Source organism: Eptesicus fuscus, chromosome 1 (genome assembly GCF_027574615.1).
Source record: "Eptesicus fuscus isolate TK198812 chromosome 1, DD_ASM_mEF_20220401, whole genome shotgun sequence".
Taxonomy (NCBI): Eukaryota; Metazoa; Chordata; class Mammalia; order Chiroptera; family Vespertilionidae; genus Eptesicus; species Eptesicus fuscus.
In genome coordinates this window covers 11,285,052-11,299,608 of record NC_072473.1, presented here as the reverse complement: position 1 = coordinate 11,299,608, position 14,557 = coordinate 11,285,052, and the positions used below count along the sequence as shown (strand labels likewise).

At 44.8% G+C, this 14,557-nt stretch overlaps 1 protein-coding gene across 1 annotated transcript in view; it reads left to right on the top strand.

The window, feature by feature from the left end:
• Nucleotides 1-13,859, top strand: part of MAP7D2 (MAP7 domain containing 2) — a 95,777-nt gene extending 81,918 nt beyond the window's left edge. Inside the window, exons 11-17 of the mRNA XM_054720663.1 lie at nucleotides 2,582-2,849; nucleotides 3,903-4,007; nucleotides 5,041-5,097; nucleotides 5,527-5,605; nucleotides 7,208-7,394; nucleotides 10,236-10,511; nucleotides 12,603-13,859. Of these exons, the coding sequence (XP_054576638.1) occupies nucleotides 2,582-2,849; nucleotides 3,903-4,007; nucleotides 5,041-5,097; nucleotides 5,527-5,605; nucleotides 7,208-7,394; nucleotides 10,236-10,485 (946 nt within the window). The 3' untranslated portion in view covers nucleotides 10,486-10,511; nucleotides 12,603-13,859. The remainder of the gene's footprint in view (nucleotides 1-2,581; nucleotides 2,850-3,902; nucleotides 4,008-5,040; nucleotides 5,098-5,526; nucleotides 5,606-7,207; nucleotides 7,395-10,235; nucleotides 10,512-12,602) is intronic.
• Nucleotides 13,860-14,557: the final 698 nt, after the last annotated feature.

Here is a 14,557-nt window from a genome sequence, read left to right as displayed (position 1 = left end):
TATTTACTCTGTGTGTGTGCATTGGGCACCTCTGAAGTCCTCCTGGTAAAATGGGAGGAACAGAGTGGCTTTTCAGATCCTAAAGAGAAAGGTGAAGCAACTGGGCATTTATTCACACACAACAGATCCTTTGTGTATTAGCTTGTCTGGGATTGTCACAACTGGCTCCTTAAATGAAATGAGAACTGAAACTGTACTCTGCTTACCCTCTGGATAAATCTTGTTCTCCACACATCTACTTGTGATAATCCTATGTTGGGTGTACTTAGCCTGTTACTGGGGAACCTAAGAACTGGAGGTTGTTGTGTGTGTGTTTTTCCTGATTCATCCCCATAATGCTCTTCTCCAGAGGTTTTCAGAATATCTGTTGTTAATTCCAGTTCTTGTAGCAATGCTTCTGGGCAGTGCAACCTCTACTAATGTAGAATATGTTTATCACACACTTTTACAGTCTTAGGCTAAATGATGTCTTTAAGTACTCCTTTACCTTTTAAAAATGTCTCTTTTGTGACACATAGGCTAACTGTCTCCACGATTCCTGAAGCCAACCATTAGGATAGAAGAATCTTCTTTATAATCTTGATCTTTTTATAACAGTATAACAGCATCCAGTAAGTCAGTGACACATGCTTCCACATAAAGGTAATTTATGAAAAGCACAGTTTTATAGATGCTCTTAGAAGGACATTAAGAGTTGGAGAGGGGATTCACTTTAAATTGGAAGACAAACCAGCATTTGGGAACCAACCCAGAGCCAGGCATTGTGCTAAGTGCTTCCCGTGCATTATCTCATTTCATTCTCACGGTGGTGTCATGGAGCCAATAATATAGCTGTTTCCATTTTGTAAATGGGCATTAGAGATGTTCAGTCACTTTGTAAGGAAGGGTCACACGGTGAGTGGCACAATCAGAATGCAATCTTGGTCTTGCCCATATGTCACATTGCCAGTCAGGAACACACTGCAAGGTGAGTATGATTACTCACGTTTTTTCATAGATAAGGAAAGTGACACACATATAAGCAAGAAGAACACTAGAAACATAAAAACAAGAGCTTAGATATTACAGAATTTCCCTTCACTGCCTAGAGCTATCATCACATCACCAACTCTGCATCCTATATAATAAAGAGGTAATATGCAAATTGACCCTCATGCCCTCACAAGATGGCTGCCTACAACCAGGCTGCAGGGGGGTTAGTGAGGGACAACCAAACGACTGAACAGCAGGCTGTGTGGGGCAACCAGGCTGGCGGGGGGGGCATGAGGGGTGAAAAGGCTGACGGGGGGGCAGTTGGGGATGACCAGGCCAGCAGGGGGGGCAGTAAGGGGTGACCTGGCCAGCAGCGGGGGGCAGTTACGGGCAACCAGAACAGGACGGGGGGCAGTTAAGGGCAATCAGGCCGGCACACAAAGGCAGTGAGGGGTGATCAGGCTGATGGGGGTGGGGGGGGCAGTTAGTGGCGACCAGGCAGGCAGGCAGGTGAGTGATTAGGAGCCAGCAATCCAGGATTGTGAGAGGGATGTCTGACTGCCGGTTTAGGCCTGATCCCGGGGATCAGGATTGGGCCTAAATCGGCAATCAGACATCCCCCAAGGGGTTCCAGATAGGAGAGGGTGCAGGCTGGGCTGAGGGGGACACCTCCCCCCTTGCATGAATTTCATGCACTGGGCCTCTACTCTGTGGATAAAAGGCATGTCCAAATGCCATTTAATTTTATACAGCAAAGAATAAAAGCTAAAACAGATTTTTAAATATTTCCAAAATAAATGGAAAATAGATATTTTAATTTCTATATTAAATGTCAAGTTTCTTTGAGCATTTCTTCCATTTGCTGCTTCAGAAGTCATATACCAATTAAAACCCAAAGTGAACTTTTGAACCCATAGTCACTGCTTTCAAATTGTTGACTGGCACACTTGTGGCCATTGAGACACTTAGTTTTTTCTAGCTTAGGTCAGTTTTAAATACTTATTTTGCTTAGTTTTTAAAGAATTGTCATTAAATAAGAATGAGCTCTAGCCAGTGGTGCTAAGTGGTTAGAACATTGGCCTGTGCACCAAGGTTCACGGGTTCAATTCCCAGTCAAGGACATGTACCTGAGTTGCAGATTTGACCCCTGACCCTAGTGAAGGCGCACATGGGACGCAGCCAATCGATGTGTCTCTCTCACATCAAAGTTTCTCTCTCTGTGTCTTTCCCCCCCCCCCTTCCACTCTTTCTGAAAAGCAATGGGGAAAATATCCTCAGGTGAGGATTAATTAAAAAAAAAAGAATGATGGGGCTATAGTAATTTGTAGATTGACTGGGGAACATCTATGTTTTCATTACCATATGTTCACAATATCATCATTACTCTTCATAACAGAATGTGGAGTCAACCTTGGTTAAATTTTTTTTGTAAGTGTATGGGCTGGAGTAGCTTTCTGGGGAGGATGAGTCGCTTTCTTAAGTGGATACTAATTCAGGTGCACTTGTCTGTGACTGTATCATGCATTACACTCCTGTCAGCACACGGTTCTTTGACAGTTTGCCTTTTGAGCATGTCCCTGTCTTCTAACAACACTTACGTTCTCAAAAGGCTGGAGAGAGAGGAACAGGAAAAAAAGGCAGAGGAGGAAAGACTTCGCCTAGAAGAGGAAGCCCGTAAGCAGGAAGAGGAAAAGAAGCGGCAGGAAGAGGAAAAGAAGCGGCAGGAAGAAGAAAAGAAGCGGCAGGAAGAGGAAAAGAAAAGACTGGAGGAAGAGGAGGCCAAGAGGAAGGCCAAGGAGGAGCAGCTGTTGAAAGAAGAACAAGAAAAGGAAAAACAAGAAAAAGAAAAGCAAGAAAAAGCCATGATTGAAAAGCAGGTACTTATGAGTCTTCATATAGACTTTGCCTTAAGGGCCTTAGTTAATATTAGGTAAAATTAGTTAAATTTGAATGACTCATAATATTTACTTGAAGTATTTTCTTAAACCAACTGGGCTGGTTATTAAATATGAGTTACTTTGCACTGGCCAGCGTGTTCAGTGGTTAGAGCATGGCCTGTACATCAGAGGGTTGAAGTATCTCAGGTTTGATTCCCAGTTGGGGGCATATACCTGAGTTGCAGGTCCAATCCGCACCCCCAGTCAGGGCGCATGTAGGGGGCAACCAATTGATATGTCTGTCACATCGATGTCTCTTTCTCTCTCTCTCACTCTCTCTCTCCCCTCCCCTCCACTCTCTCTAAAATCAATGGAAAAAATAGCCTTACTCCTTGGGAGAGGATTAAAATATATGTATATATGAGTTAATTTGGGCAATAAAAGTGAAGTTGGTAGTGTTTTCTGTATGTCAGTTTGGGTTCCCTCAAAGACAGACCCCGGATGAGAATATGGGTGCTAGTAGTTGACTCAGGAGAAGATCCCAGGAAGCTGGTACCCGAGGAGTGAGAGGAAAGCCAATGTAAGCACATTGATGAGTGGAATACTGTGGGCAACTGGACCTCACTGCCTTTGGGACTATCTTAGAAACTGTGGAACATGCCTTAGAATTGTCCCTCTGAGGGGTGAGGAAACGCGGTTATCTACCAACTTCTGCCTCTCATGTCTGAAAGTCAATCCTTTGGGAATTAACTTCCCGCAACTCCTAGCCACATACATACTTCATGGCCAGAGGCTGCCATCAGACATGGAAAGACCTTGGCTACATATGGGAAGTGTCTGCACTAGACTTGCATGGTGGACCAAGGAGAGATGAGTGAGGTCCTGCCGGTCTGCTGTGTCATAGAGCCGGCTGTGGAAATCCACATTGAATGTTGGAGCAGCACCACTTTGGGGTAGAGATGAGGTCAAGGAACATATGCAAACCCCAGGGAATTACTAGAGTGTTTTCTTAACTTAGTAAAGCCTATGCCTTGGTTTACCTGTTCCTATTAGAAGGAAGCAGCGGAAGCAAAGGCCCAGGAGGCAGCTAAACAGATGCGTCTAGAAAGAGAACAAATCATGCTGCAGATTGAACAGGAGCGACTGGAGAGGAAGAAGGTAAGAGCTAAGGGATTTGGAGGACTGAGTGTGAGGCAGGAACAGGAAGCAAATTCAGTACGCTTGCTGTTGTTGGGTAGAGTGATCTTCGAATTCTCAAATTAGGTCAGGTTCATTGATAGTGTTGTTCAGATCTGCTATATCTTTGTTAGTTTCCTGTCATCTTGTTCTATCATTTATTGAGAGAGGAGTGTTAAAAGCTCCATCTGTGATTATGGATTTGTCCATTTCTCCTTCCAGTTTTATCAACTTTTGTCTTATATGTTTTGAAGCTCTGCTGTTAGGTGAATATACATTTCAAATTACTTAATTTTCCTATTGAGTTGACACCTTTATCCTTAGAAAAGTCCTTCTTTATCTCCAGTAATACTTGTCTTAAAATCTACTTCGTTAGTCTATTTGTGATTAGTATTTGCATAGTAAATCTTTTTCCGTCCCTTTTCTTTAAACCTATGTATGTCCTTATCAGTATAAACAGGATATAGTTAGGACTTGTTATTTTAATCCAGTTTGACAGTCTTTGCCTTTAAATCGGAGTATTTGGTCTATTTACATTTAATGCATTCACAGAGAACATTGTGTTTAAGGAGGCTGATTATAAAGGTCCATTCTCATGGTGTCCTAGTACCAGTCTGGGCTTTGTGTTGCTGTAGGCCTGGGAGCTGGGATACCAATCTGTGGTCGCCCCTCCCGATTTGCATCTCAGCCTCACTTTCTCTACGGTGGTCCTCTTGAACGGCAAGTGGTGATTTATTGAATTTTAGGTAACCTAAGGAGAGGAAGGAGAAAGATGGGATATAAATGAAATCAACATTCCAGATACTTACTAGTTCACTTTCAAACATTTGACCTTGTCAATAGGGCAAAGGTGTACATCTTCAAAACCAATGGAAAACCTTTCTATATTCATTATCCTCCGCTAACGTTTCTCTTTCCTGAGTTTTCTAAGAAATGTGAAATTGCATATAGTCCCAGATACTTTTACGTGTTTTTGGTCTTGTATTCCTCTTACCTGGTTCTTTTTGGTTCCCAGAGAATAGATGAAATCATGAAGAGAACAAGAAGGAGTGACGTGTCTCCGGAAGTGAAGGTAGGCATTCAGAATACCATGGTGGTAATCCATGTGCTGAGTGGCAGAATACACTCAGAGGAATCGTGGATCTCGGAGAGGAGCAGCCAGACAAAATGGACCCTTCCCGCCTTGTTCCTGGCTGGATTAAAGAGACTGCAGGTGCCCGGAAGGAGGAGTCTCAGAGAGGAGTTTCAGAGACAGGGTGGTCATTAAAAATTTCCTCAGAGAAATGGGGGTGGGGATGCAGGGGGAGACACAGTAGTCATGAATAAAAAAAGAGAATGGTGACATATGAGTAAGGGAAACACAGCTGGTTTGTAATAAGCTCAGAAGATCCAAAGAACTACCATGGAGCAGGCAGATGGCTCAGCGTGGTTCCAAATACCCTCTGATGCTTTTCAGAGCATTTGTCTTTCTATGTGAAGTCAGCCTTCTCTCCGTTTTCAGAAAGAAGACCTGAAAATAGAGCTTCAGCCTGCTGTGTGTATGGAAAATAAGCTAGAACCGGTTGTCCCGAACAAAATAGGTGAGTGTGAGGTCTGGTTCTTGGGTTTCTCCTTTCAGCAGGCAAGGGCTTGACGCATTTCCTGCAGGGGACAAATAGCCGTGGGTCCTCAGAGCGTGATTGCTGGACGGGGGCTGTGTACTTGCCCTTCCCGGTGGAATCTCCATCTCCAGCACAGGTCTGCCAGGTCCATTTGGAAAGCACTAGGTTCCTCAGTTACTCTAATAATCGTGGAGCAGGAGCCAGCAGTCTGCTGGCCCATACTGCTTTCCAGGAGCTTAACTGCTGTGCAGGTTCTATTAAGAACTGACCTCTGCTTTACGGTGGTTTCTCCTGCCTCCCACACTTCTGGGTAGTCTAGCTCTTTTTTTTAGCATGTTAGGTGAATATATATTTCAAATTACGTAATTTTCCCATTGAGTTGACACCTTTATCATTAGAAATGTCCTTCTTCTTGCCCAGCCAACGTGGCTCAGTGGTTGAGCGTTGACATATGACCAGGTTGTGGGCTCAATTCCCAGTAGGGGGCATGTAGGAGGTAGCCGATGAGTGATTCTCTTTCACCATTGATGTTTCTATCTCTCTCCCTCTCCCTTCCTTTCTGAAATCAATAAAAACACATTTTTTAAAAAGAGAAATGTCCTTCTTTATCTCTAGTAATACTTGTCTTAAAGTCCGCTTCATCAGTCTACTTAGGATTAGCATTTGCATAGTAAATCTTTTTCTGTCCTTTTACTTTAAACCTATGTGTGTCCTTATAAGTGTAAACAGCATATAGTCAGGACTTGTTATTTTAATCCAGTTTGACAGTTTTTGCCTTTAAATTGAGTGTTTGGTCTATTTACATTTAATGCATTTAGGGAGACACCACACTTAAAATTCCTTTCATTTGAATATTTCATGGCAGCCAAAGTCAGGAAAGGCATTCCCATCTCAGAGTATGTCTTTTTTTTTTTAAATTTCTTTATTGATTAAGGTGTCACATATTTGTCCTCATCCCCCCATTCCCATCCCACACCCCTCCCCATGGATGCCCCAACCCCCTGTTGAACTTAACCATTGGTTAGGCTCATATGCATGCACACAAGTCCTTTGGTTGATCTCATCAGAGTATGTCTTTTCGCATTTCTCCTTTGCCTTGTGGCTCAAGAACCTGCTGCCAGAGCCTGGGGACTTGTACAGTGCATGACACCAAGTCTCCTGGCTGGCTCATGAGTCCTGCTGCACAGACATTGGTAATGCCACTTGCTTTCTCTTCCACTGTGTGAAAGTGATTACCTTGAGGTTTTTTTCCCAAAAAAATGTTGCATTATTGGCAAAGCAGAGGATTAAATTAATTGCCTCCGTATCTATAATAATAAAAGCATAATGTGCTAATTAGACCGGACGTCGTTCCAAATGAAGCCAGGGCTGCGAGGGCTGAGGTGGCCGCTGTGGCAGGCTGGGGCAGAGTCAGCCACTGCAGTGGCAGGGGCCGAGTCCCTTGCACGAATTTCGTGCATCGGGCCTCTAGTGTGTGTGTGTGTGTGTGTGTGTGTGTGTGTGTGTGTGTGTGTGTGTATTTGTTCCTCCATTGTTTTGGATATTTTATGATTAACAGAACGACTTTGTGTTCTCAATCAGAAATCAATGGATTGAGCACCTGCCAGGAAGTTAACAGTGCAGAGCGTGCTGCCCCAGCAACTTTCCCCCGAGACAGTTTCTCCAGTGGGCTTAAACCAGTTGAGGCACTTGTTCATCTGGATGCCCTGGATGGGAAATCAAACAGTCTGGATGACTCAACTGAAGAAGTTCAGTCGATGGATGTGAGGTAAGACGATTTCTGTTGTATTTGAGCCTCATTTCTTCTCCAAACACCTCCCCAGCCTCATAGTTGATTTCTTCATTTTTTCCACACCCAGATCACCACAGGTAGGTTTGTTTACCATTCAGGAAAGCTCGCAGTGGTACATTAGTGTCTTGGGTCAGACTCCTTAGAAGCAGAGCCTGGGCCAAGGAGGTCTAGGGCCTGGGATTTATCAGAGAGAGTTCTCAGGAGAAAGTGGACAGAGCAGGGAACAGGATGGAACAGGGGAAATCACTAGGCACGGGGGCCCCGGAGGATGAATTTCCATCAGAGCATGGTCTGAATGAAATACGGAGGCAGCCTGCACGCCACTGATCCATCAGTCATTGGCTGTGGGCTACTCGGGGCAGGGGGATGCTGGTACAATGTCTGTGGGCATGAGGCTCCCATCAGCTGAAGGCAGTTTTCCTGAAAACGGGTGGCAGCTCTGAATCCTTAGCTGCCAGCTCTCTCTGCAGCTGAGGGATGAGTGCGCCTGCAGGTAAAGGGGCACCCACAGGGCCCACTGTGTCTAGTGCCTCATGTTTTTAAAAAATATATATTTTATTGATTTTTTACAGAGAGGAAGGGAGAGGGAGAGAGAGTTAGAAACATTGATTGGAGAGAAACATCAATCAGCTGCCTCTTGCACACTCCCCTACTGGGGATGTGCCCGCAACCAAGGTACATGCCCTTGACCGGAATCGAACCTGGGGCCCTTCAGTCTGCAGGCCGACACTCTATCCACTGAGCCAAACCGGTTAGGGCTAGTGCCTCATGTTTAAGTGAACCTGACATTGGAAACTTGATAATGCAACTAGTTTGCTTTCAGATTCTAAAAACTTAAGTATGTTTGTGGATGATTCAGCCTGGCAAATTAACCACAGACAGAGAGAACTCTGTTTGCATGGGATTGGGCAGAGGCCTTTAGAACAGAGAGCCCGGGGCAGTCAGCCTTCCCTCTGCCTGGGAGTGCGTGGGGAGGGACCCACAGTGTAGTGTAAAAGCTTTACTGGAGCTTTGGCTGTGAATTCCCAGCTTGGTGTGTGTGGGGGGGAGGGCATGAGGCCGAGGTGTTTCCTAGGCCACACTGACTATAACTACCCCAGCTCGGGCACCCAGGCGTGAGCCAGATATGTGAAAACCCAGGGTCCGGCAGCCCTGTCACCAGAAGAGCAAGTCCTATGCAGACTGCTAGCAGGGCCTCCTCTGCTCTTGCCGCCATCTCCCCATCTCCCATCGCCACTGGCCACCAGCAGCCCTGTCATGGCAGGCTGCCCCCAGGGAAAACAGCTGAGGCATCTTAAAGGTTAACAACATTCTCACTCCACCCCACCCCCCACCCTTATGCTGAACCCAATTCTTCTTTTTTTGGTAAAACCTCTCCCGAGGGTATTTTTCCATTGATATTTAGAGAGACTGGAAGAGAGAGGAAAGACAGAGAGAAATATCAAATATCGATGTGAGAGAAACACATCAATTGGTTACCTCCCACACAAGCCTGCTCTGACCAGGGTCGAGGAGGAGCCTACAACCGAGGTAGGTGCCTTTGAACAGAATGGAACCCGAGACCCTTCAGACCACAGGCCAGCGCTCTATCCACTGAGCCAAACCGGCTAGGACATGAGCCCCCTTAGTCTTTATGTCTCTGGGTGGGGGAAGGGGGCAAGACATGGCACCGGCCAGGGTTCAAGAAAGGGCAGGAGCTTTGCGTGTGTACTGAGTTCTCCCAGTGGCCACCTCTGCTTTTGGCGAGAGATTTCTGGAGGTTGTGCCCAAGGTTGTGGCATTCTCTCCTCCCCAAGCTCTGACTAGCTGTTAAACCCAGGAGGTGGAGCGGTGTTCCTGCTAATGAGGCAGGTTGTCCAGGCTCCAGCCACCGGAAGTGGTGTCAGGTCTGCTGCTGCTCAGTGTGAGGGAGACGGGTCTTCTGAGCTTCTACCGTGCAACGGGTTTTTCTAGATTCTTGTCTAAGGTCTTATTGAGGGGGAAAAGAACAGACCAAGCTGACAGCAGCCTTATTCTGGCTGATAAGAGAGACTCCAGGTGATAGGCCCTCAAACTGCAGCTGCCTTCCATCTCTAGGGAGAGGAGAGAGGGAATCAGGCCCCCTGGGCAGGAGCTGGATAAGTCAGGGGGCGGAGTGGAAGCCTCACTTTAGAGAAGGAGTGGGGGGGAGGGGGGAGATTCGCTCTGCAGGTGCCGGGGTGGATGGTGGGTCCTTGTTGAGATGGCCCTAACCTTCACTGAGCACTCACAGCAGGTGGCTCACAGGAACGCTCCCCAGCAGGAGAAAAGACTGTTTGTCCCATTTTACAGGGGAGGAAGCTAAGGCTGGGGAACGAAAAGCAGTTCGCCCAGCGCTGCACTGCTAGAGAGAGGCAGCATCCCGAACCCGAGGCCAATTAGGACCCTTCCTCAGCTCGCTTTTAACTTCCAGCATTTGCATTCTGTCAGGGTTTCCCATCTCCAAGGTTTGGGACCTACTTGGCTTCTCTGCAGTAGAGGGCTGGTGCCTGCACTCGCTATACCCTTCCTTCCTGTACACACTGTGAGCTTAACCTTCACAGCCCTGCTCGGTCCCCTTCCCTTGTTTTCACCCACGGGGCCTGGTGTCTGTCAGCGACTCAGATTTGAACTAACATATATATATATTTTTTTACAATGTGTTACATACAAGCTCTGGCTCTAAATCCACCTTCTCTAGAAAAGAAGAGTAGTATAACAAAATATTAGAATTAATAGTTCTATCTGTCTATCTGTCTGTCTCTCTCCCTCTCCTCTCTTCTCTCCTCCTCTCTCTGCCCATCCCCCCCCCCCCCTTAGTCCTGTTTCAAAAGAAGAGCTTATCTCCATCCCAGAGTTTTCACCAGTGAGTGAAATGATTCCTGGGATGTCTCTGGACCAAAATGGAACTGGTAATGCCCGAGCTCTTCAAGATCTCTTAGATTTCACCGGCCCCCCCATGTTCCCCAAGAGATCCAGTGAAAATCTCAGCCTGGATGACTGTAACAAAAACCTGATCGAAGGATTTAACAGTCCCAGCCAAGAAAGTACTCTGAACACCTTCTGTTGACAAATACAGCATCTCTTTAATGAAAGGTACAGTCTTTTGATGATAGTCTACATCTGTAACTCTCCAGCTGGGGTTGTGAAGTTAGGATAAGCATCACTCAGCCTCCTGGATGGTCAGTTTTATTTTATTTATTTATTTTTAAATACTTTTATTGATTTCAGAGACGAAGGGAGAAGGAGAGAGAGAGAGAAACATCAATGATGAGAGAGAATCGTTGATCGGCTGCCTCCTGCATGCCCCACACTGGGGATTGAGCCTGCAACGTGGGCATGTGCCCTGACCGGGAATCGAACCATGACCTCCTGGTTCATAGGTTGACACTCACCCACTGAGCCATGCCAGCTGGGCTGAGATGGTCAGTTTTATTTGAAAAATGCAAACATGAATATGAACATGTGGTATATACTGCAGCACACACAATAATTGAAGTGGATTTCAAGTAAATCCTTCATGTGGGAGCCTTCAGCGCCACACCTGCCATGCCCAGCCCTGCTCTTTGGGGTGTGAGGATGGGGTGTGTGTGTTGAAAAGCACTGCCCACAAGTTTGACCTAACACCTGTCTCGGGTAGGACCTTATTTAGAAGTAAAGAGAGAATGTTCTAATAGTGGTGCAAGGTAGTGTTAATAAAATTAACTGCTCCCCTAGTTTTATTCAGCAACATCTCATGTTCTAGCCAGAATCATTCATATACATTGATGTTGGGCCAAATGATTGCCTGTTCTGTTGACCCGTGTTCTGGAGTCTTCCAAAGCAAACATTTGTTCCTGGAGCACACCTGGGGGAGTGGGGGTTAGAGGAAGGGGACTGAAGTTTGTGCCCTGAAGCTTTTGTTCCCCACTTTTGGCCTTTTTCCTTGCCAGAGTTCTTCTAGAAGAAGCTCTTATTGTTTGAGTAAGTTATATCTATGGGTTCCAAACCCTCTGCATTTTTGTGCATTTAGTTATACACACCTCACATTGGATTTACTTCAGTTTGAGGCTCATTTGTTGTTCAGTGATGAAAATTTATTTATAAATTAAGTCTAAGTTTGGAAATTGGAATTTATCATCAGGTGTTTTTTTTTATAACTTAATAATAATGCCAAATTCCTCCCGCTGTACACTCCTTTTAGATATTTTTATAGTCTCAGAATTCTCTCGGTTACTTTTTTCCCTGCTGCTCCACTCCTATAACAGAACTTTGATGCCTGCTATGACTTAGTCTAATCTTTCTCTTTCTCAAATGAGGAAACAGGTTGGGGAGGCCACACAGACAAGGTCACGGTGTTTCTTGCACTTATTTCTGTCTGACCTCAGCTATTGGCTGTACACAGCGCCTTTTAGAGTTCCCTTCTCTGGCTCCTGGGAAAGCAGTTGTGGTCCCTTCACACGTGGGAGGGAATGTGTGACAGATAATTTTTAAAATAAACAATATCCCTGGTTAGGAAGAGCAGCTGCCTTTTGGGACACGTCAAAAACAAAAACCATACCTAAGCATTCTATTTCCCTGACATACGGCTTAATGTTTGGTAGAAGTTTCCTTTTGCTGTTAGCAAACCCTTCAGTTCACTGACCTCACTATCCTGTACAGACCAGAAAATCCACAAAACCTAGGCTCTTTCAGTCTATTTCCTGCATCTCTAAATAGTTATTTCCTGCATAACTAAAAGAAGTGAAAACTCCCCGTCCAAAAAGAAAAAAAATACATGGGCTAAATAATTGCATTCCTATTGCTTGTATACATTTTTCATATAATCCAGTTCTCAAGTTCTTTCCAACCAGAGGTGGTATCTGCAGGGTTGCCGGGGGGTGGGGGTGCATTTGGAAATGTGTTGGGTTTTTTGTTGTCACAATGGCTGGTGGCAGCTCTGGCATCTGGAAAGCAAAGCTTGGGACTTTAAACATCCTGCGGGTTTTCAGACAGTCCACACAAAGAAAGCTCAGCCCACCTAAAAGAACAGTCCTACACAAAATGCTGCAGCACTTCTGCCGAGGGGTGCCGTGTGAGCCACGGAAAAGAAACTCACCAGGCAGGCAGAACATCTCACAGTGCGGGAGCATTTAGGGAGAGGGTGCAAGTTGCAAATACTCAGTCTCTTCATCGGTCTCACTGAGGTCTGTTTGTGAATTGACACAGGTGGCGTTTAGAGAAGCCGTGAAGCTGCTGGCAGTGAGATCCGAGCTGCCAGGCCTTGGAAGGAGCTTCTGTCGTCCCTAACCACCGGATTCCAAATCATTAAATCGAAATGTAATTGTATTCCTAGTTAGTATATCAAACACTGGCCACTCTTGGTAGAAACCTTGCGAAGTTGGCCTTGTCAGGCTTTAGCGACTTTTCCTGTTACGGTTCTATTTATGAGCTTCGGCTGCCGATAAAGCGCTTACTATACTACTTACTCTATTATCATAATGATCATCCGAAACCAATGAGTCGTTCCAGCTGGGAAGTTCACCTTGTAACCATTCTTATTCCCAAAGTTGGAGCAAATACACATTTAGATGATTCCTGTAAATATTCTAGACATTTACCCAGACTCTACTTAAACATATACCGAAGGTGGGCCGCATAGCTCCCATCTGTGTTTAGAAAAAGAAATTCCAGAGGGTTTTCCCCTCTCTCGAGGTTTCTGTGTTGGAAGTTACTATCAAGAAGCCGTTTTATTATTAAGCTTAGCCACCTGCCAAATGCGTTGCGCCAGATTGCTCCTGGAGGAGCTAATGGAATAACTTGTTGAGTAAGGAATCCATTATACAGTGGAATGATTGCTGTTTTCTGATGCATATTCCTATAGACATGAGCAGCTGAATCTAGCAAGGACCTTTTCATGTTGCACCTTAAAATCTCCAAGCTGTAGACACTCCAAACCATCAAGTGGCTTTTGAACTGAGTGAATCCTGTGTCTCATGCACTGGTGGTTGGTTTTGACATTGTTGCTATCAGGGCTTTTGTTTCTTTGTTTGCTCAACTCTAATAAACCAGGCACAAGTGAAAATGATAATGCCCCGAAACGAAGGGGCCCTGAATGGGACTCAGTGTGTCACTATAATGGACTTTAACATAGAACATCTGAGCGGAGGACAGATGACGCTAGAATGTATACTTCTCGTGTTTTATGCCCTATAATGTGTTTTCTTAATTTCATTTCTTGTGGTGAAATGTGACTTTCAGATTAAAATGACCTTTTCTTCTTTGAAACTCTTTTTTTGACTTGTACAATAAGAGCTTAGGAAGATCCATACTTCTGACTGAGGTTTGCAACCAGAAAATACAAGGCAGTGTCAATAGTAATCTTGTTTATGTGCTTTCAAAACCAGCTGCAGTTTAAGAATTTATTAGTTATGGAAACTGTGTATGTTTGTGTATGTGTAAAAACTAAAATAAAATATATGCCTCCACTAATGCAGTGCCATTGATCTTGATGACTATTGGGGAAAATCCATTTTATGACAAACACAGAAAATGATAGCATAGTCGGGCTTTCAAAAATGCCTCGCCCTCTTTCTTATAGCTTTATTTTGCCAAAGGTCTGTTTTGTTGTGATCTGTTGTACCTCACGGTGTCATTGTAGCTGTGGTGATGCCTCATTTGCATGATGTGTACGTTATCTTTAATGTGAAATACGTTTTCACTGAAGAGTTTGATAGCATGCTAATATTTTGTTTATTTCTGTAGGCTCAACGAAGAAATCTGCTGAAAGCAAACCAGTTTTTTTTAAGTCCATGTGGAAAACACACACAGAAATCTTGTGTGGCTGTCCTTTCCCTGTCAAACTCATTAAAATTCCTCTATTGTCACTTCCAAGTGAAGCCAACTGTGGAAATAAGCTTAAGTGATGAGCTGCACTAGGACATGATGAACTTCTAAGTACAGTAAAGTTGCTGTACTTTCAGACCACTGATGGGAGGGATTTCTAGTTAAGATGCAGTTAACCTTAGTGTAACCTCCGAAAATATTCCACATAGCAATCTGGTGTTTAAACAAAATTATAATGGAATGGTGAGTGATCCTTATTTTCCAGTAAGCTGAAACCCAGACCAGCTTTTTGTATCTAATTCATGGCTTGCCTACAGCCCGGGAGAGAGTACCAGCCA